At 40.2% G+C, this 22,724-nt stretch overlaps 1 protein-coding gene across 1 annotated transcript in view; it reads right to left on the bottom strand.

Annotated features, from left to right (window-relative positions):
• Positions 1-22,724, bottom strand: part of LOC127574135 (kalirin-like) — a 500,886-nt gene that overhangs the window by 199,924 nt on the left and 278,238 nt on the right. The window contains exons 11-13 of the mRNA XM_052022913.1: positions 14,252-14,443; positions 3,495-3,664; positions 2,830-3,004 (exon numbers count right to left, since the gene is read on the bottom strand). Coding sequence (XP_051878873.1) covers positions 2,830-3,004; positions 3,495-3,664; positions 14,252-14,443 — 537 coding nt within the window. The remainder of the gene's footprint in view (positions 1-2,829; positions 3,005-3,494; positions 3,665-14,251; positions 14,444-22,724) is intronic.

Here is a 22,724-nt window from a genome sequence, read left to right as displayed (position 1 = left end):
TTGCTTAACTCTTTGTGCATTCATTGTTTAGCTTCACTGGGTCGGCTGCTCATTTTTAGCAATACCTATTGCTGTTGATGTTGCTGCTTCTGCATTTCTTATTGAAACAGGGGTTGGTGCTCCGAGCAAGGAACATGCCAGGTCATGAGGTTACAGATTGTGCTCTAACACAATTATGAATTTAGGAAACAAAAGCAGGAGTGGCCCATTTGGTCCCTTGTGCATGCTCTGGCATTCAATAATGGTTTATCTTTCACCTTTCCTGTACTAATCCCATATCCCTTAATCTCCAAGAATATACAGATCTCTATCTTGAATTTACTGAGCAGGTCTCCATGGCCTTTTAGAGTAAAGAATTCCAAAGATTCACTCTTCTGTGAGCAAAGAAACTACTTCTCTTCTCAATCTTGAATTAACAGCTTTGAGATTGTAAAACTTGTTCAAGACACCCAAGCCAGGAGAAACATTAACTCTGCATCTGCCCTGTCAAGCCCTGGCAGTATCAATGAGAACACCTCTTATTTTTCTAAACTCAAGAAAATATAGGATCAATCTCTCAATCTCTACTCAAATGACACAACTGCCATCTCAGGATCAATGTGGTGAGTTTTTGCTGCACTTCCTCTTTTGCAAGTGTATCCTCCCTTAGCTAGGGAGATGAGAGCTAGACACACAATTCCAGATTGGTCTCACCAGGGTCCTAGATATTTGGACCAAGACATCTCTTGCAATAAAGGCTAATGTTATCATTTGTATTCCTGACTACTTACTGTATCATTTACATGTTAACATGTACAAGGACACTCAGGTTCCTCTGAGCAATAATATTTTTCAATCTCGCACCACTTAAAAATATTCAGCTTTTTTACTTTTTCTATCAACGTGAATGAGCTCATATTTTTCCACAATATCCTCTATCTGCTATGTCTCACCCACTCACTTAGCCTGTCCATTTCCCCCTGAAGCCTCTCTGCATCCTCCTCACAGTGAACACTGTCTCCTAAACTTTGTTTCTTCAGTAAACTTAGATACCTTACACAATCCACTCATCCAAATGATATATAGATTGTAAACAACTTGGGACCTAGCAATAACCTCTATGGTGGAGAAACAAAGGACTGCAGATGCTGGAATCGAGATGAAAAACACGATGATGCTGGAGGAACTCAGCAGGCCAGGCAGCATCCGTGGAGAAAAGCAGGCGGTCAATGTTTCAGGTCAGGACCCTTCTTCAGGACTCTTCTTCAGGACTGAAGATAGGAAAAAGGGAAGCCCAATATATAGGAGGGAAAAGCAGAGCAGAGATAGGTGGACAAAAGAGGGGAGGCGGGGTGGGCACAAGGTGGTGATAGGTAGATGCAGGTGTGGGGGAGGAGGGGAGAGCAGATCCATGGGGGGATGGGTCAAAGATAAGGGGAGAAAGGGGGAAAAAAGGTAGAAAATAAAGAGGCTAGGAAAGGGAAGAAGAGAAGAAGCATGGTGGACGGGGTTGGGGGAAGTGGGGTGGGGATTACTTAAAGTGGGGATCAGCTCTCCCGGTGGATCTGCTATCCCCTCTTTCCCTGCACCTGCCTATTACCATCTCTTACCTGCATCTACCTATTACCACCTTGTGTCCACCCCGCCTCCCCTCCTTTGTCCACCTATCACTGCTCTGCTTTTCCCTCCCATATATTGGGCTTCCCCTTTTCCTGTCTTCAGTCTTGATGAAGGATCCTGAACCAAAACGTTGACTGCCTGCTTTTCTCAATGGATGCTGCCTGGCCCGCTGAGTTCCTCCAGCATCATTGTTTTTCATGACCTCTATGGCATCCTGCTAGACACAACTTCCTGACCCAAAAATGACCCATTTATTCCTAAATGTTTTTTCCAATTGCTGTTGATGATTGCACCTCATGGATCTGCAGTTATGAGTTGCCATATCTGTTCTGAATTTATTCCATCTAGTAGGATTCCAGTGCCACATAACACGATGGAGAATGTCCTCAGTGTGAAGATGGAAATTCTGTCTCTATAAGAACAGAGTGGTGGTCACTCACTGTCCTAGACAGCTGCATCTGCAATGTGCAAATTGAAGAAATAGAAGCCAAATTGGCTTATGTTGGCTCACTCACCTCTTATTGCAAACCTAGTCTGGGAGCTGTCCTTCAGAGCATGGCCAGCTCAGTAAATAGTATTACTGATCTGTTATGGGTAATGGTTATTGAAGTGCCCCAGAGTACATTCCCTGCCTTTGCACCTCTCAGTGCTTCTTCCAAGTTCTGCTCACAACAGCAGAACCTTGATTCAACATTGAAAGAGGGTGGAAGCAATAATTGTCAGGATTCATTACCCTTGTTTGCCTATTGACATGGGTTGGCATATTAGATCTCACCATTTTTATTGATAATTTTCTTTATATGCCAGTTAAAAAAGTGTAATTTAAAAGTCCCATTTCAGAATGGGCCTTATGCAAGTTTATGAAACAAGCTGTAATCTGAGATCTTGCCATATCTCCTTGGAAGAGTTAAAACGTCAATTTTTTTTTACTAATTTGTTTATTTCAAATAAGGCAATATGTTTTACCCTACTGTCAAACTATGATGCAGTCTGACTGCATTAACAAGAGATAAACAGGTATAGGAAATCATTGAAAGTTATTGTGCTCATAAAAAGATCAAGATATTTCATCCCATTTTAATCCTAAACTCAGAAGGCTTTCATCATTGAATTTCCAATTTTACAAGCATCTCTGCAGCTGTCACCTTACAAGATATAGGAATATTTCCTTACAAATCTATTTCATCTCTTTGCTAAAGATCAATATTGCTATGTGGACCAAGAACTTACTTCAATCGTATATTGCTCAAATATCCGAAGTTGTAAGAAAATATCTAACTTGATTTTTCGCTCGTGGAAAAGCTCTTCCATCTGTCCCTGGGCTTCATCAAGCTGCTGGAGAACGCTCTCAATGTGGCTGATGGAGCTATTGTGTGGGGTTTTATTGTTGGAGATTGCAGAGTCCCTGCGGCAAATCAAGTGTTTAACATTAAAACAATCCAAAAAGCAGAAAGCTGTGGCTACAAGCTTTCAACTGTACTCAACTGTGCAAACACAAAACATAAAAGGATTGATGGAGTGCATTCAGTGTTCATTCAGCATGAAAACAAGAAAATTGCAATGCTTTACTTAAAAATAAACAATAAGGTACATGCTCTTGTCCATGAACTGACATTTGATTTATTTTCCAAAGTTATTAAAAATAAAGGTTTAGCTGTATTTCACACAAATTTAGGATTGTCATGAACATAACTGATAAAAAAAATTTTAAAACAAATATTTCCAAAGATAGTAAATGCATACAATAACATTTCAAATAGGAACATTTACATTCAAGTGAATAGTGAAGCAGAAGTGCCCTTTGCCATGACGATGCCACAAAATACCTGAAACACAGCTCAAAATAATGCCTTATTTTATTTCCTTTTTTTAAACTTGTAGTCTGCATCACTCACCTGAGTTGCTGAATTAGGTCCTCCCCTTCCTTTATGACATTCAGGGTTGCTTCAAGTGTTGCTGTTTGCTGCTGCTGAAATTGTTTGATAAGTTCCTGTACTGCATCCACTGAGTCAGCACAGACATCTTCCAGTAGCTCCTTTTGGAGTTCCTCCATCCACGCCCACAGCTGTAGGAGGTGAACAATAGGAATGACATAAACATTGAGATATGAACCAGAATAGCAAGGCACAGTCCTTACAACTCTTGAGTCTTGCTACGTACTGTTTGGTCATGGGATTTCTCAGTAGGTATATTTAAAACCTTGAAATACTCCTAGCAAACCCCCTGCCTGTCTAGTTCTTTTCATCACTCTGGATACTGCCTTTGCCAGAACCCTGTTCTAAAGAAAGTCGTCAACTTAAAATATTAACTCTGTCTCTCTCTCCATAGATGGTGCTTGACTTGCTAAGTATTTCCAACAACACATAACTACCTAAGAGGACAACAATGTCCATGACTGCATTTGCTAATGCACATGTTAAAACTGAGCAAATATTGAGCAAGAAGCAGGAGGGGAGCTTGTGGTGGTAAGGAATTTTGGTATAATGTAGAGCTAAATACCCATAAAACAATCATGCTAATATCCAAGTTGAGATGCCCAGAATATGTGCTGCCTCAAAATAGTTAAATACAAGAATAATCCACATATTCCATTAAAGTCACTTCTGCTGGGCATGTACTTCCTTTTGTAATCATTTCTGGTCATATTTTTGTATTACCTTTTCCTTCTGTATGTTCAGACCTCTCATTCATTTTCACTATGTTAATTGTCACTGGTCTCATGCTTACAACAAAGAAGGAGGCCATTCAGCGCAGTAGCTCATGCTGGCTCTCAACAGAGAAATCCCATCAATCCTCATTTCCTGTACCCTTGCAACTCACTCTCTCTCACATATCCCATCAACTCATCTTTGATTCTTTTGTCATTTACCAATACCAGGGGATCATTTACAGTGGCTGCAGGGGCCAGTGTTGGTACCCTTACTGTTTGTTATTTACATTAACCTACCAGCACATCTTTGGATGTGGGAGGAAACCAGAGCACTGGGCATAAACTCGTATGCCGATAGAATGAATGTGCAAACTACATGCAGGTAGCACCCAAGATCAGGATCAAACCCAAGTCCCTGGAGCTGTGAGGCAACTGTACTAACTGCTGCATGACTGTGCCACTTTGATCACCAGATCATGGTGATGCTATCTTTTCCTCATCAACTCCTCACAATGAGTTCCGGGAGAAAAACAACTGGGTTGCTAATATCCAAAACAAAGTTTTCTTTAATAATACATTATAGTTATGTAACACCTTTAATACCAAAAAAAAGAGTCCCAACGTTGCAGGATAGTATGTCAGGTTGACAAACTCCCACCCTCCTAAACTGAAACCAAGGATCCCTCCTCACCTTCTCTCTTCATACATTTCTCTACTCATATTGAACACCAAACAGTAATTAATATTCATCCCCATGCAAAGTGTGATTGTCTTTCTGGAATCCCTTCCAGTGCTAATGAAAGAATTGGTCTGAGTCATATATTTTCCCATACTGCACAATTACACTTAACGCTTAATTGGAGAGGATGCTTCTTGCAGGTGGTAGAAGATGAAGTCACTTGTACAATGAAGACCTTTTGTTTGTTCACACTGAAATATGCTTGAGATGTTAAATCTCACCCATAGAGACAAACTGAAATGGCAGCTAGTTTGAGATTTCACTTTTCAACCACAGTCAAAGGTCCTGCCACCACTGGACACTGAGGGATTGGCTCCAATGTAACAGCCTCTCAAACTCTGCATGGGTGTAATGCTTATAGAAGAAACATGAGTGGCATCAATGCATTGCAAGAGGATGTATTGGTCTGTTGGCACCATGAATGTAAACAAAAGATATCTACCAGTTTTATTGTATTTCTTGTATCTTTTTTTAAGAAAAAAGGTTTATTTTTGAATCAAAAAATATTTTAAACTTTGTCTTTGTTATAAAACAAGCTAGCAGGCAATACAAATTAATTATTGAATTTATACATTGTTAAAATGGATTTTGACATATTATTTGGCAAATAATTACTTTATCATGTGTTAAAAATGAACATAAGAATTCTTTTTACTATTTGTGTAGTTTATTGTATTAATTTCTAGCAAATCATATCCCTGACAGCAAAAGAGGAAGACCCCAAGGAGATGGCATACCTGGAATTTTCTTTAGTCCAGGTTATATAAAAGTACTGTCAAATCTTCAGTGATTGCTATCAACACTTAAGCTTTTGGTTATGACTCAAAAAGCAAAGCTTGAAATATGGTAAAATCATGACATAAAAACATGAAAGAAAAAGCAAAGAAATTTGATCAGATTAACTGAAATCTGTAAACAAGAATCATTATTTGCTGTGTTCATAAAGCATTTGGTATTTTACATCGCACTGCAAGGAGCACCCACCCAGCCACCACCCACTTCTTACTACTGGTTTGTTCTCGTTCTCATTCTCTCTCTTTCTCTCTCTCTCTCTCTCTCTCTCTCTCTCTCTCTCTCTCTCTCCACCCTCCTCCCCTCCTCTCTCCTATTTTAAGATTGTGAGATCATCCAATGCTTGGAGATTCTGCCAGTTTTCTGGTCCTTTGGTTCCTGTGGGGTATGTGCTGGGGGTGGGGGAAGAGTGCTGGGTTGCACTATGATCTGGTACCCGCTCCCACAGCCCAACAGTGGCATTGGTCTGACACACGCATGTGCTTCTCAGCATCACATCCTATACTTGAGACATGTACACATACATACCAGAGTTATATAGTCATAGACCATAGAAATAGACCCTTTGGCCCAACTTGTCCATGCCGACCAAGATGCCCATCTAAGCTAGTTCCATTTGCCCATGTTTGGCTCATATCCCTCTGAACCTTTCCTATCCATGTACCTGTCCAAGTGTCTCTTAAATGTTGTTATTGTACTGGCCTCAACCACCACCTCTGGCAGCTCCATCTAATAACGCACCACCTTCTGCGTGAAGTTGCCCCTCAGCTCCCTTTTAAACCTTTCCCCTCTCACCTTAAGCTTTCATAATAATTTTGAAATGTGCCCCCATATCATGTGTTTTGTTGTAAGATTTTCACAAAAAGATTAAAAAGATTAAAAATCCTGTAACAAATATGGGCAACACGTAAACTTGAAAGATATGAGATGATGCATTATCAGAGAGGATATTGTGGTATGCAACAGTCATATTTGGGTTATCACTGACATATGTTGGATAATTGCCTCCACAACATGAGTAAACAAGGCGGTCAATGGCCTTACCTGCTTTATCCACGCCTACGGGCTGAAAAAAAAAGAAATCTTCCCTCCTTGAATATTGAGTTTGGGTGACTTCCCTAATGCAGTAAAAACCAGCAAACTTTGAGATATGGCAGAGATCTGCAGCAACAGCCTGGAATAGTTCTGAGACTAAGACAGTAACCTTGGCCCCAAACTCCATGGGCAAAGCATTCAAAGCACAAATGGACACTGTGCACGAGTTCATAGGGGATTAGAGAATCCTGTGAGGACTAAATTGCATTTTGGATGTTGACACTTTAAATTGCATGGCTTTGGGAAAATGGGTTTAATAAAACCCGTTGCTTCCGTGAGTTTTTGATACTGGGAGGTTGAAAATCTCATTGCAGATGGATTTTGTGTGTTGCAGCCCTGCTGACATCATTTAGGGAAGTTTTATGGTGGAAAAAAAATTAGATGGAACTAAATACTTGCTGAAAAATGGAGAGAGAAATTTTCTTCTTCGTCTTTCAAGGAGGGTTGATGAGGACAGTGTATTTGATATAATCTGCATGGACTTCAGCAAGGCTTTTGAATGGCAGATAGGTCAAAAAAAGTAAAAGCTCATGGGATTGAGGAGGGTGGTAAATTGGATAGAAAATTGGCCCAGTTTTCTGAAGTGCTCCTGTGACTGGAAGGCTGATATTCACAGGGTTCCACGGGAGTCATAATTCATTTGTTTGCTTTCTTTTACTTATACTTAATGACTTAGACTTAAAAGTAAAGGGCATGACAAAGAAGTCTGAAGATGATACCAAAATGGACAGGGAAAAGAAAAGTTTTTGACTTATGCAAGATGAAGACAGTCAGGTCAGTTGGGCAGAAAAATGGCAAATGGATCTTAACCCAGAGAAGTTTGGGGTAATGCATATGGGGAGGTGCAGGAAGGCAAGGGAATATATAACAAATATCATGATATTAAATGGCATATTGAAACAAAGAGACCATGAAATGTATGCTCACAGGTCCTTAGAGGTTGCTAATCATGTCCATTAATGGTTAGGTTGGCACACAGGGTCCTAACTTTTAATAACAGAGGTATATAATGAGCAGTAAGATTATTATAGAAATGTATACAACAATAATTAGACCACAACCTGAGTACTTCATATAGTTCTGGTCAACTCACTACAGGAGAGATGGAATCGTACTCGAGTGGAATCAGAGGAAATCTGAAGGACATTGCCAACTCCGAAAAACATGTCAAAATTGGATAAGCTAGGGTTGTTCCCTTTGGACTACAGGAGCCTGAGGAGAGAATTTTATGTGTGTATATATATATATATATATATATATATATATGTATAAAAGGACTGGAGGGGATATGAGAAAAAAAAATTCCATCAAGGGGTGGTGGAGGTCTGGAACTCACTACCTTAAAAGGGAAGTTGAGGCAGACATGCGACTGCCAAGGCTAGTCCTGGAAGGTGGGATTAAATCCTGGAAGGTGTAAATTTTCCGTGATTTTAAGGCACCCAGAAATGTGCAAAAACTGCCCTATTCTAGGTCAACCAGATTTTAAATTGTACAAAACTTATGTTTGGAGTTATACAAGCACATTTCTTAGCCAGACCATCAATACAGTTTCGCTCATCTAACCTCTCACTTTTAAAGACTGGTATGCACTGTGCCTTGAAGATTACCAATTAACTGTCACATTCACACTCTAAATTGGAAACTATTTTAGGCAGCATCCAAATCTTTCACCATAAATATCATCAGTGATATTTAATAACCACGTCCACAGCATCTGCTGACATTGCACAATCTATATCTGTACTTAAAAATGCCAATTTAAAGCAAACTGTACCCATTATAAAACTAACTGAAGATCTGGATGAATGTCAGAATTCAGATATACATTGTAATTTATTACATTGTAGGAACTCTTCTGTAAGGTACTTATTATTCCTTTAAAATTATAGAAAATTAGCATAGGATCTTGGCATATAATGCAAAATCTTCCTTATTATTTTGAAGTTCATGGAATAAAAGAGGTTATTCACAACTGAGTCAGAAGTCTATAAAATGTCATGTCAAATAATATTGACAAGTTTTCAGCTGTTCCTTCAAATGGAAAATTCATAACTTTGAACACAGTAAAATAAAACCTTTGTCATCAAAGCCAACCTGGTTACATCAAAACTTTCTGTAATCCGACTGATGTCGAGTTGCTAAAACCAAGCACCATGTAGTCCTTTATCCAAGAAACCATTCTTTGTGAGCAGGCTATTAAATTTTACCTATTTGTTCAACATAGGCCATTCATCCCATCAGGTCCATGTGGGCTCTCAGCAGAGCAATCCCATTAGTCTCATTCCCCTTTCCTATGTAGCCCTGTAATTTATTCTCTCTCACATTCTCATCAAATCCCCTTTGGTTCTATATATATATATATATATATATATATATATATACACACATGTGTGTGTGTGTGTGTGTGTGTGTGTGTGTATAACACTACAGCACAGTACAGGCCCTTCAGCCTACAATGTTGTACTGACATTTTATCCTGCTCTAAGATCTATCTAACCCTTCTCTCCCACATAGCCCCTATTTTTCTATCATTCATGTGTCTAGTGTGTCTGTCCAAGAGTCTCTTAAATGTCTCTAATGTATCTGTCCCCACAACCTCTGCTGGCAGTGCGTTCCACGCACCCACCACTCTCTGTGTAAAAAAACTTACCCCTGACATCCCCATTATACCTTCCTCTAATCACCTTAAAATTATGTCCCCTCATGTTAGCCATTGTCACCCTGGGAAAAAGTCTCTGACTGTCCACTCGATCTATGCCTCTTATCATCTTATACACCTCTATCAAGTCACCTCTCATCCCCCTTCTCTCCAAAGAGAAAAGCCCTAGCTCGCTCAACCTATCCTCATAAGACACGCTCTCCAATCCAGGCAACACCCTGGTAAATCTCCTCTGCACCCACTCTAAAGTTTCCACATCCTTCCCATAATGAGGCGACCAGAACTGAACACAATACTCCAGGTGTGGTCTGACCATAGTTCTATAGAGCTGCAACATCACCTCGCGGCTCTTGAACTCAATACCCCGACTAATGAAGGCCAACACTCCATACGCCTTCTTAACAACCCTATCAACCTGTGTGGCAACCTTGAGGGATCTATGGACGTGGACCCCAAGATCCCTCTGTTCCTCCACACTGCTAAGAGTCCTGCCATTAACCATGTATTCTGCCTTCGAATTCGATCTCCCAAAGTATATCACTTCACACTTATCCGGGTTGACCTCCATCTGCCACTTCGCAGCCCAGCTCTGCATCCTATCAATATCCTGTTGTAATCTACAGCAACCTTCTACACTATCCACAACACCACCAACCTTTGTATCATCAGCAAACTTACTAACCCACGCTTCCACATCCTCATCCAAGTCATTTATAAAAATCACAGAGGAGGGGTCTCAGAACAGATCCCTGTGGAACACCACTAGTCACCGACCTCCAGGCAGAATAGGCTCCATCTACCACCACCCTCTGTCTTCTATGGGCGAGCCAATTCTGAATCCACACAGCCAAGTTTCCCTGGATCCCATGCCTCCTGACTTTCTGAATAAGCCTTCCATGAGGAACCTTATCAAACGCCTTACTAATGCCTTCTTTTGGCACTTTTCTACACTAATAATTAACTTACAGTGGACAACTAACCTAACAGCACATGTCTGGGATGTGGAAGGAAACTACTGCACCAAGCAGAAACCCACATAGACAAGGGACAAGTACAAACTGGATACAAACAGCACTCATGATCAGGATCAAACCCAAGTCCCTGGACATACAAGGCAGCAGCATTAACTGCTGCACTTTCATGTGTGGTGTGTACACTGACTAGTGATGTGCGTGTGGTGTGATTGTTGTATTGTATGTCCATACATGTAGGAAAGAATACAAGAAAAGAGCCATTTGGCCCCTTGTGCTTATGCTGCCATTTAATAGGAGCACAGTTGAATTTTCCTGCATTAACTTTACACCCCTTGATTCCTTGGGTAGTGACAAGAACTGGGTACAATTCTATTTGAAGATATAGCACTAGGACAGGAAAACTTGACTGAACTTCCTCATTTTGCACCATTTTGTCTGCAACTCTGATCTACGAGGGGACACTCTGCTGTATTATGTGGACTTTTGACAAAGAAATACTTTTAAATCAGAACCCCAACTTCAGGAAGGTAAACAAAATAGTTTCAATAATGGCAAGTTTCAGAAAGAATACATGTGGACATAAATGATCTAATTACTTTCAATTACTGAAACGTACATATGACAAATGGTTTGATAAATAAGACAGAACAAAAATAAGTCCTTGATTTGCCAATCTTGAATTGTTACAGGCTGTGATGACCAGTTCACTCAAATGTACATCTATGCCATTAGCTGCTTTTCTTTACAATTCTTTAGCTGACAGCAGTAGTTATTCAACAGATGACCAACATTATATTTGATAAACCTGTCTCTCATTCAGACAAAGCTATTTTATATCAGGGTGGAGCATTTTGCATAAGTGGCATGTTGCTGAATATCTGCATCTGAATATCTAATATCTAGTGATATTATTTTCTAGAGTCTTACAAAGATTTATATAATTGGTTAATTTACGCCATTGAGTGATGCAGCTCTGTCTGGTATTTTAGTGGAGATGACATTACAATAGCATTATTACTATTATTTGGCTTCAGTGGTTTAAATAAATAAATTGTAAATTAATGTCATATAATTGTGTTGGTTATTCATTAAAATCTAAATATTTTAACTAATGATTTAATGCTTGAGATGCAATTTTTGGGGAAGGAAAGTCCAGGAGTAAACCTTCTCTTTCCCTGAGTGAGAATAAAAGTGGCATATGAAATGGAACAGGAGAGGGACTTGCAGCCCCTTGTGCCTGCTCTGCTATTGACTAAGTTCATAGCTGATCCTTTACCTCAGCACCACTGTCCTACATTGATCTTGATGTCTGTGTGAAGTTACTCCTGGGTACCCTGGTTTTCTCCCATTTTCCGAAGGCATGCAGGTTGGCAGGTTAATTGGCCATTGTCAATTGCCCAGAGAGTGTAGGTGAGTGATAGAAACTGGGGTGAGTTGATGGAAAAGTCGGGGGAATAAAATTGAATTAGTGCTTGAATAGTGTAAATGGGTGCTTGATGGTCAGCTTGGATTCACTGGGTCAAGGGAGCAGTATCCATGCTGTATGACTGTATGACTCTCTATCATATGTCTGTTACAGATTCTCTGGTTTCTTCAATTTGGATGCTCCACAACTGGTTGCATGTTTTCAAATGCCTATAGCCTAGCCTCTGAAATTCTCTGGAATGTGTGGTTTGGTGTTAAATTTTACTCAAATCCCTGAAGCACCTATGGATGATAATGGTTCTATTGATGTGGTAAATGTGGGCTCGCTCTTAACTTTTAAGAGTAAATTGGATAGATACATGGACGAGAGAGGTCTGGAGGGGTATGGGCTGGGGGCAGGTAAATGGGACTAGCAGAATAATATTTCGGCACAGACTAGAAGGGCTGAATGGCCTGTTTTCTGTGCTGTAGTTTTCTATGGTTCTATGGTTTTACAATGGTAAAAGTTTTATATAAACACAAGCTGTTGCTCTTTACTCACTCAAGCCAATAGAAGACAGAATATTCAGCAACAGATTCAATTTATTAAATCCATTTCAGACTTTGCAGTACCTAGGTTATCAGTCGACCGAGGCACATTTTAAAGCCTGACAGCATAATGTCCAGTAAATATTTACAACATTGGTAACTCTCTACAAAGACTACACTAATTCCCAGTGAGAGTACAATGGGCTGCTATCTATCAAGAGTTTCTCAACGAAAACCATGCTACAACTTGTTCAACCAAATGAGGGGTATTAAGAGTCAGAGATTACAATTAGCAAAGTGAATGGACTTCAAGAGTAAATATTAAACAAGAGAAACTGTAATTCTAACTGCAGGTATGGCAATATAACTAATTTGGGATCAGCAAAGTGATTTGAAGGTACAATGAAAATTCAGAACTGACAGTGGTGCTGTTATTTGTGAAAACATTCCACAGCAGTATTCCCCATACAGTCCAACAGCAGAGCTCATTTTTGCTGAGAATCTCTAGCATTTATGAGGAAATCAGCTCTCAGATTCAGCTGCAGTGCTCTTTGGAATACTGAAAGGGAAGAAGTTCTGCTTCCCTCTCCAATGAGACTTCTCGATATCCCACCCTGAAATTGTTCTGCTCTCCTCTCCAGTGGGCTTACCATTTGCACTGTTGTTCTGTGAAATATTCTGATTCACTCTTCCACTTCCATCAATACACACTCCCCTTCTTACGGCACCTTTCCATGAAACCACAGGCAACCACAAATATTAATTGTTTTTTTTCCCCACAGATGCTGACTGACCTGCTGAGTGTTTCCAGCATTTTCTGTTTTTAATTAAAGCTCAGCAGAAACTTTGGGAACAGGACTTGATCTTTTCATTGTTTTAGACTCAACACTATATTCAAGAATTTCAGATAATTAGTAATTCCAGCTTTTTCATTTTTACCTTTTCAGCATGTGTGGCTTTTTTCCCCCTTTGATTTGATTTCTCTTGTCTTCTCTCATTCACACCTCTTCCTGACTCATCCTTTGTTATTCACTAATGGCTTCACCATCCAATCACAGGCTTTCACTTTTCTCTCTGCTTTTTCCCCTTTCTCTGCGTGTTATAACTTGTGTTATCTCCAACTTTTCCCATTTCTGATGCAAGGTCATTGACATGGGATGTTAATTCTCTCTCTCTCTTCCATAGTTGCTGCCTGACCTGCTGAGTATTTATGGTGTTATTTTTAGTTTTTAGATCTCCATCACCTACCAATATTTTGCTTTTGAAAAATGAGTTCCTCCTCCACTGTTTTTAATAAAGCTCAGTTGCAATAATCTGTTAAGAGCCTTTGCATTACAGGCAAAGTCACAGGATTTATGTTTATGGCCATTTCATAAAGATGAAATAAAAATTCAGCAGGACAGGCAGCATCTTTGAAAAGAGAAGCAGTTAAGTGTCTCAGACTGAAGAAACTTAATTTCAGATTTCCAGCATCTAGCTTTTTTGATTTTCATAAAGCTGAACTAAGTGCCAACAATTGATCCCACAAAGAATGCATGAAATTGAAATACTAATATAACATTTACACTTCTGCTGGTGCTCTGTTGGACTCACAAAACAACTTTATTCAATCTGAAGATTTTATCAAAGATTTCCCCCAGCATATGGACCAGCAATCCCAATTTTACAAATCATTCTGGACTTTTACAAGGCCCTTGCCACAAGAGAAATATTATAAAATATCCCTTATGGTGGTGTCAATGGTAATTTAAGTGCTAAAGAGAATAATATAATAGAACATTGTATATTACCTCTTTTGTGTGGGTATGAAATGACACTGACATATCCAGCAGAAGTTTCCTGTGCTCCACCCTTCGAACAAAATCCTGAATCCGGACTTCTAAATGCCGTGCAGCTTTATAGATTTCTTCAGGATCACATTCTCCAGTCTGAGCGAGCTGTTCGGCTGCCTCCAGCAATTTATCAGCATTAGTGTATGTGTTCTAGTTGAAAATAAGAAAATTAAACAGATTTGAGATTCTAAAAGTTGTGGCTGTTTACGGTCTCTGCAATACACCCACCAGTGATCTACTGAGGCCAAAACAAATTTGTTCATCATTCTCCTCTAGAAAAAGCAAAAAAAGAAACATCTAGCAAAATGGCTAACACAGATTAAACTGTCAATAGCAGATACCACAGAAGTATTTAATCTTATGATTGTAACATTCCCCCAAAACACCAGAATGCCATCTCCACTAATATGAAAGTGCAAGCTTATCTATGAAATCCTTGGAATCTCCAAGTGTTACCATTCACATTGGTTCATTCTTTCAGCCCTTTCCTTGCATTCTGTCTTTAACACATAAATATTTGCCCAAACAAGTACACAGAGTTCTGGATCTACCAGATAATGTTACTCCCTCAGGTCTTATTTCCATTTTAAGATGAAAATAAGTATTTCAATCTAATTTATATGCATATCACTTGCATAAATTATTATCCAAAAATGAGTTTAGTTCAGTCCTTCTTTCTGTGTTTTAAAATACTTTACCTCGCATTTTTAAAAAGTTAGTGTTTTTCATTTTCTTTTAAAACTTGCCACTGTAGTGTATTTAAATAAGTCATGATAATAAAATATAATAACATCATCTTGTGTACATAAGACATAAGCACCATGTGTTGCTGTGCTTTGTTGCTAGACTAGATTGTTCAGAAGTTCGTTGTGTTTTGTAGATATTTTGGGAACTGTCCATGAGGGTTCTAATGTTCCAGATCCTAAACTTTAAATTGAAAAATGAAAGATGACTGTGTGTGACTTCTTTAACGTGAGACAATCATTCCACACCAGCTAACACATGAAGAGTTCACTTGGTAGAGCATCAGACTTCTAAATTGAGAGTGTTAGGTTCAAGTACCTTGGTAGCAAAGCTTTAGATCAAAATTCCTGTCGACGACGTTGTGCATAGCCCACGTTCCATTCCAAAAAAATTACAATCAACGGTGGTAATCCTCTGAACTGCCATTGCGAATTGGCACTGGTGGGAACAGTTGTGAAGGAAAAAGTTGTTGTTGGAATCCAAAGGATCATTCTTAGATCTCACCCATCCTAGGGGCAGAGTCTCCATAATGGTGAGGTGAAAATGGTGAAGAAGTCACTGAATTTTGAAACTTCAGGGTAGAGGCTTAGTGAGTACATCTGCACAGGTACCGTAAGGGATTAATTTAGAGAGATATGGAGTGCAGCGACAGTTATTCTTTAATCCACACAAGTTGAATTAAAGTATAAATTAATGGAAATCAAGAGGAGTTAGCCTACAACATAGTGGGATTTTCTGGGTGTAGTGTGCAAACACATAGGAGATGAGAGCTGCGGCATTGTTTTAGTGTTAAAAGAAGGAAAGTGGCAGTTCAAACATAAACTGACTTCACAGACACCTGGAAATGGATAACAAAGTGTGTGAACTGTTCACATCCTATATGGAGAGGATGGAAATGTTTTTCACAGCTGTGTTAACATAGAAGACAGTTCTGAAAATACTGCAGTAAGGGAACAAAAGACACAGAAATCAGCTCTGGCATGTATTGTGCACTCACTAAGATAGTAGCTCCACAGAAATCAAAGGCTATTTGCAGAACTAGTTCAGAAGAGTACTGCAACCCTCAACTATTTGATATAGCAGAAATCTATAAATATGGCATACGTAATCAGAACATGGGAGAAACAATGAGTGATTATATTGTCCTCCTGAAAGACCTTTCAAGTTATAAAGTCATAGAGTTGTACAGTACAGATTCAGGCCCTTCAGCCCAACTTGGTCATGTCAATCGTGATGCCCATCTATGCTAATCCCATTTGTCCCCACTAGGCTCATATCCTCCTACTTCTTTTTTATCCAAGTATCTGTCCAAATATTTTAAATACCATAACTGTATCTGCCTCTAGCAATTCATTCCATATAACCACAACCCCCTGCGTGAAAAACTTGCCCTTCAGATCTCCTTTAAGTTTTTCCCCTCTCACCTTAAAATTGTGTCCTCTAGCTCTAGACTCCCCTACCCTGGGAAAAGACTCTATCTACCCTATCTGTGCCCCTCATAATTTTATAAACCTCAATAAGGTCACTCGTTAGCCTCCAATGTTCCAATAAGAATAAACTCAGCCTATCCAATCTCTCCTTATAAGTAAAGCCCACCATTCCAGGCAAGATCTTGGTGAATCTATTCTATACTCTTTCTAACGCTACCACATCCTCCCTGTAGTGTGTCAACCAGAACTGTACACTATACTCCAAGTGTGGCCTGACCAATGTTTTGTACAGCTGAAAAATGGCATCCTAACTCTGATGCTCAATGCCTTGGCATATGAAGGCAAGCACGCCAAATACCTTCTTCTCTACCTCATCCACCTGTGCTGTCATTCTCAGAGAGCTATGAACTTGCACCCCAAAGTCCCTCTGTACCTCAAAAATCCTGAGATCACTGCCATTTATTCTATATATTCTGTTAGTATTTGAGATCCCACAGTTATTATAGACTTGGTGTGTTTGTGGATTGCACATTAAGAGGTTTGAGGACTCAGTCTAACCTACTAAGCACAAAGTGCCTCACATTCAATTTGACTTGTAGGATTGTGACTTCCATGGAGATAACAGCCAAAAATGCCGGGAAATCCTGTCTTTTACCAGCCAATGTAAAACTACAGTCAAAGGTCAACTCCTAAAACTTCATCATGTGACCCAAGTGGCACATATTTGTGTTACTATTGCACTGGTAATCATTCCCCACACAATTTAAAGTGTCCAAGTGCTACTCAGTTTAGAAGAACGGACGCATAGGAGCAACCAGCAAATCAAAACACAAGGCAAAAGGTAAGAGTTTTGTTTCTAATGTAACAAAGGCAAGGGAAAAATATGATTCTCATAAAACCACCCCGAAGATAGAACTTGCACTAAATTACAATGATTGAGATGACACTGAACTTGTAGCCTTCTCCCAGTCCTGAACAATGGCAAGTCATTGATAGTACAGTATGACACAATTGTAGATTGTTCCACTGTCGGAAAGCTGACCTACATCATGCTGTTCCATCACCTCCCCTTAGTAAGACAATCAGGAGAAGTTTGGGTATACTATGCTGGCTAGGGTCTTGAGTTACCAGTAGCTGTGGTGGACTATACCAACACAGAAATTACTGGATCCAAGGCAAATTTATGGATACACCTGTTTATGGAAAACCAAGGCCAGTTCCTTATTCCTTGAAGAGCCAAGTGAAAGAAAACCTTAAGAATTTGGAAAGAAATGGGAGTTTTGATCACAGTAGCTAATTGTGATTTGGTACCTCCAACAGTACCAAAAGCAGATAAACAGTAAGATTGTGCAGTGACTACAAGCTAATTTTAAGTCTGACAGTCAACAGTGAAGAAAATTATTTACCAGCTTCCCAGGACCTGTATGCACAATTGCCAGGATCCAGGTTCCTTACATAGCTTAACCAGTTGGATGCTTATGTGTAACTGGATGTGTATGGTAACAGTAAAACAGAAGTACCTTACAATCAATAAGCATAGTAGGTGGAACTCCTACAATAAATTGCCTTGTGGAGTCAAATGGTCATTTAATAATTTCCACATCATGATAAACAATATTTTGCAGGTTACAGGTTCTCTTCTTGCAGTCGCTAGTGTAGAGGATAATCTACATATTTTGGGGGAAATGCTCAAGTGTCTCTACCATCACAAAGTGAAACGGAAATGGTTGAAGTGCACCATCATATTGTCAGACGTGGTGTTGCTTGGTCTAAAGATTGATTTTAATGGGCTGAAACCTGTTAAAGACAACATTGATACTGTCATGAAAACCAACTGTTGAGAGAATTTCACAGAACTTTGCTCCTTTATGCGAATGATTGAATATTATTTCAGATTCTTGCTCGACTCAATGATGATGCTAACATCATTGCACCAAATTCTTAACAAGAATGACAAATCAATTGGCCAATGTACAACCTGAAGTATTATGAGTCAATGTAAGCACAGTTGGATGCAGTTTGGGAGAATCTCAACTGGTTCACCATGAACCAAGGAGAAGCCTCAAGCTACCATGCAATGATTCCAGTTACAGTGTACGTGCTGTCACTAGTCATATTATGGATGATGGGCACAAACAGCCTATCATGAAACATATACCAATAGAGAAGGAAGTGTCTGCAATTATCTTTGGTGTGAATACATTCCATTAGTTCCTGTCAGATAGATCTTTTGTTCTTGGTCCAAATCGCAAAACATTATTGACAATCCTAAATTCTGAAGCTGAAATTCTAACAATGGCAACTTCAAAGATGCGAAGGTGGGCACAGTTTGAATATATGATTGTGTATCATTCATCAAAGCAAATGCAATTGTTGATATTCTCCCCAGATTACTATATGAATTTAATTAATGACTGTTCTTAACGAAAAGTCATTAACTTGAAATGTTAACCTTAAAGGTCAACATACCATTTGCTTCCCTAATTGCTGTTTCCATATTTTAACTTCCTATATTCCCTCTATATTGGAAATCCCAAGTTTTGGCACAGTAGCGGTTAGCGCCATGCTATTACAGCGCCAGCGATCGGGGTTCGATTCCTGTCACTGTCTGTAAGGAGTTTGTATGTTCTCCCGTGTCTGCGTGGGTTTCCTCCGGGTGCTCCGGTTTCCTCCCACATTGCAAAGACGTACGAGTAGGTTAATCTGGGTTTAAAATGGGCGGCGCGGACTCGTTGGGCCGGAAGGGTATGTTACCACGCTGTAAATAAAATTTTAAAAATTGAAAATTTAAATTTAATAGATTTTCACCATTTAAAAAAAAGTTTCCCATTGATCTTACCTAATTAAATAACCTCATATTTCCCCACATTGTACTGAATCTACCACCTTGCTGTGCAGTTACCTTAGTCTATATTCCATTCCTTTTGTCGCCCTCTCAAAGCTTAATATCCACCCACACTGAGTTTGCAATATTTAGTCTTTCTGCAGAAGATGCAATAGGAAATGTCCACTTTGTGCTCCTGATGAGATCATTAACAGTCTTTCTGAACAACACCTGGGATCTGAAGATAATGCTGCTCACAAAGACCTTTGTCACCACATCTTTTTCATCAAATTGTAAGACTCTTTCTACACAGAAACAGGAAATACTTAGGGTGGGAATACAGAAATATAATTAGGATAGAAAATGTTATTTGCACTGCATGAGTTTAAAAGCAACACCTGAAACAGAGGCCTTATGAGTTGAAAGGTAGCCATGGTGGTAACTGAACTCACAATCAGTGACAGCTGATCTGAGCATTGGGAGACTGTGATCTGCTGACACTAGGTAGCGCGAGGCAGGCAGATTTCCCCATGGTTTATCTGGGAGATTCAGTGCTGCAAATTGAGCAGCCAACAGCTGGAAAGTGGTGGGAGACTGGGGGTGGATTAAGGAGGAAAAGAGTCGAAGAGGGCTGATTGAACAGGAGGAGCATTGAGAGAGACAGGCCTACCTTGCCTCCCCCCCTACCTAACCCCAATAAACCCACCTACCAACGAGGCCACAGTCATCAGGCACCTTGCTCCTTGGCCTTGCCTATTGAAATTGGAATTGGCATTGGTTTATTATTGCCATATGTACTGAGGTACAGTGAAAAACTTGTCTTGCACACCGTTCACACAGATCAATTCATTACACAGTACATTGAGGTAGTACAAGGTAAAACAATAACAGAATGCAGAATAAAGTGTTACAGTTATGGAGAAAGTGCAGTGCAGGTAGACAATAAGGTGCAAGGTCATAACGAGATAGATTATGAGGTCAAGAGTTCATTTTATCGTATTTCTGAGAGAATGCTGTTCAATGTCAGCACATGGTCTTTCTCTTAGAGTTGAAGAGTATACGAAGGCTTCAGGAGGAATTTGGTGCTGAGGTGGGTTGAAGTCAGTGTAGATGGGGGGGCAAAGGGCCACAAAAAAGTGCGATGTGGGGGTGCCCAGTACAGGGAAGGAAGGAGGGACCTTATGGGGAGGATGTAAGAGAGGGTTGGAAGAGTGCAAGAAGGCTGGACAATGCTATGGGATGGGGCGGGGTCACTGAAGAGGAGTAGATTCAGGGATGGGAAGAATTGGAAGATGAAAGGGATCATGAGAGGATGGATAGAAGGGAAAGTTACTCACAGGCAACTTCCACTCCTCAATACTCAATATGAAGTTCTGGACTGTCACCCGTGCCATTACAGATAGCGATGACTGTTGGAATGACCATCACCTAGTCCTCTGTTACCCTCATCAGCTTGGACCCAAAATAATGGAGCAAGAGAAATGTTGCCACAAGATAATTAGTAGTAAAGGTCACATCAACCCCATAAAGTTGGCTGTCCCCAGACAAAACCTGACAGCCAATTTGACAATCCCAAATCAAAAGCAGCTTCAGAGAATCCACAGTATCTGAACAGACCTGATACCCGCTACAATTAGCACCTGTGCAGAGACTCTTGGCTTCTCTCCCAGAAAACGCTGGTGCAGGTTTTATGAGAATGACCAGGTGTTGGCCTGAAGAAATTAAAACTCTGCCGAACAGCTTGCTGGAACAAGTCAAGGACAGTGGATGAGTAGAGAAAACAAATGTCTCAGTTCTTGCCAGGTAGTGGAAGAAGTGGAGGCTGTCATTTTCTGAACTAACTCTTTCTGGATTGAAGTAATCGAAAGTGAACATAACGAAGGCCCTACCAATAATCTGCTAATCAGAGATCATTTCCACATAAAAAGTTATTTAGAGCATAAAACCATAAGACATAGGACCAGAGTTAGGCCATTCAGCCCATCAAGTCTGCTCTGCCATTCGATCATAGCTGATTTATTTTTCCCTCTCAACCCCATTCTCCTGCTTTCTCCCCGTAACCTTTGATGTCCTCACTGATCAAGAACCTATGAACCCCTGCTTTAAATATACCCAATGACTTGGCCTCCACAGCCATCTGCGGCAATGAATTCAACAGATTCACCACTCTCTGGCTAAAGAACTTCCTCCTCATCTCTGTTCTAAAGGAACATCCTTTCATTCTGAGGCTGTGCTCTCTGGTCCTGGACTCTCCCATTCCTGAAAACATCCTCTCCACATCCACTCTATCCAGGCCTTTCAATGTTCGGTAGGTTTCAATGAGATCCCCCCTCATCCTTCGAAACTCTAGTGAGTACAGGCCCAGAACCATCAAATGCTCCTCATATGTTAACCCTTCCATTCCCGGGATCATTCTTGTAAACCTCCTCTGGACCATCTCCAATGCCAGCACATCCTTCCTTAGATATGAGGCCCAAAGCTGCTCACAGTACACCAGATGTGGTCAGACCAATGCCTTATAAAGCCTCAGCATTACATCCTTGCTTTTATATTCTAGAAATGAATGCTAACATTGCATTTGCCTTCCTTACTACTGACTCAACCTGCAAATTAACCTTTAGGGAATACTGCACTAGGACTTCCAATTTCTGAATTTGCTCACTGTTTAGAAAATAGTCTACGCCTTTATTCCTCTTCCCAAAGTGCATGACCTTACACTTCCTTACGCTGGATTCCATCAGCCACTTCTTTGCCCATTCTCCCAACCTGTCCAAGTCCTTCTGCAGACTCCCTGCTTCCTCAACACTACCTGCCCCTCCACCTATCTTTGTATCATCTGCAAACTTATCCAGATCATTGACATATGACATGAAAAGTAGCAGACCCAACACTGACCCCTGCGGAACACCACTAGTCACCAGTAGCCAACCAGAAAAGGCCCCCTTTATTCCTACTCTTTGCCTTCTGCCTTTCAGCCAATCTTCTATCCATGCTAGTACTTTCCTGTAACACTATGGGCTCCTGTCTTGTTTAGCAGCTTCATGTGCAGCACCCTGCCAAAGGCCATCTTAAAATCCAAGTAAACAACATTCACTGACTCTCCTTTGTCTTTCCTGCCTCTTACTTCCTCAAAGAATTCCAACAGATTTGTCAGGCAAGATCTCCCCTTAAGGAAACCATGCTGACTTCAGCCTATTTTTTGATGAGCTTCCGAGTACTCCGAAACCTCATCCTTAATAATGGACTCTAACATCTTATCAACTACTGAAGTCAGGCTAACTGGCCTATAATTTCCCGTCTTCTGCCTCCATCCCTTCTTAAAATTTGCGATTTTCCAGTCCTCTGGAACCATTCCAGACTCTAGTGATTCTTGAAAGATCACTGCTAAAGCCTCCAAATCTCTTCAGCTACCTCTTTCAGAATCCTGGGATGT

The sequence above is a fragment of the Pristis pectinata genome, chromosome 1, assembly GCF_009764475.1.
Source record: "Pristis pectinata isolate sPriPec2 chromosome 1, sPriPec2.1.pri, whole genome shotgun sequence".
Taxonomy (NCBI): Eukaryota; Metazoa; Chordata; class Chondrichthyes; order Rhinopristiformes; family Pristidae; genus Pristis; species Pristis pectinata.
This window is presented reverse-complemented; position numbering and strand designations above follow the sequence as displayed.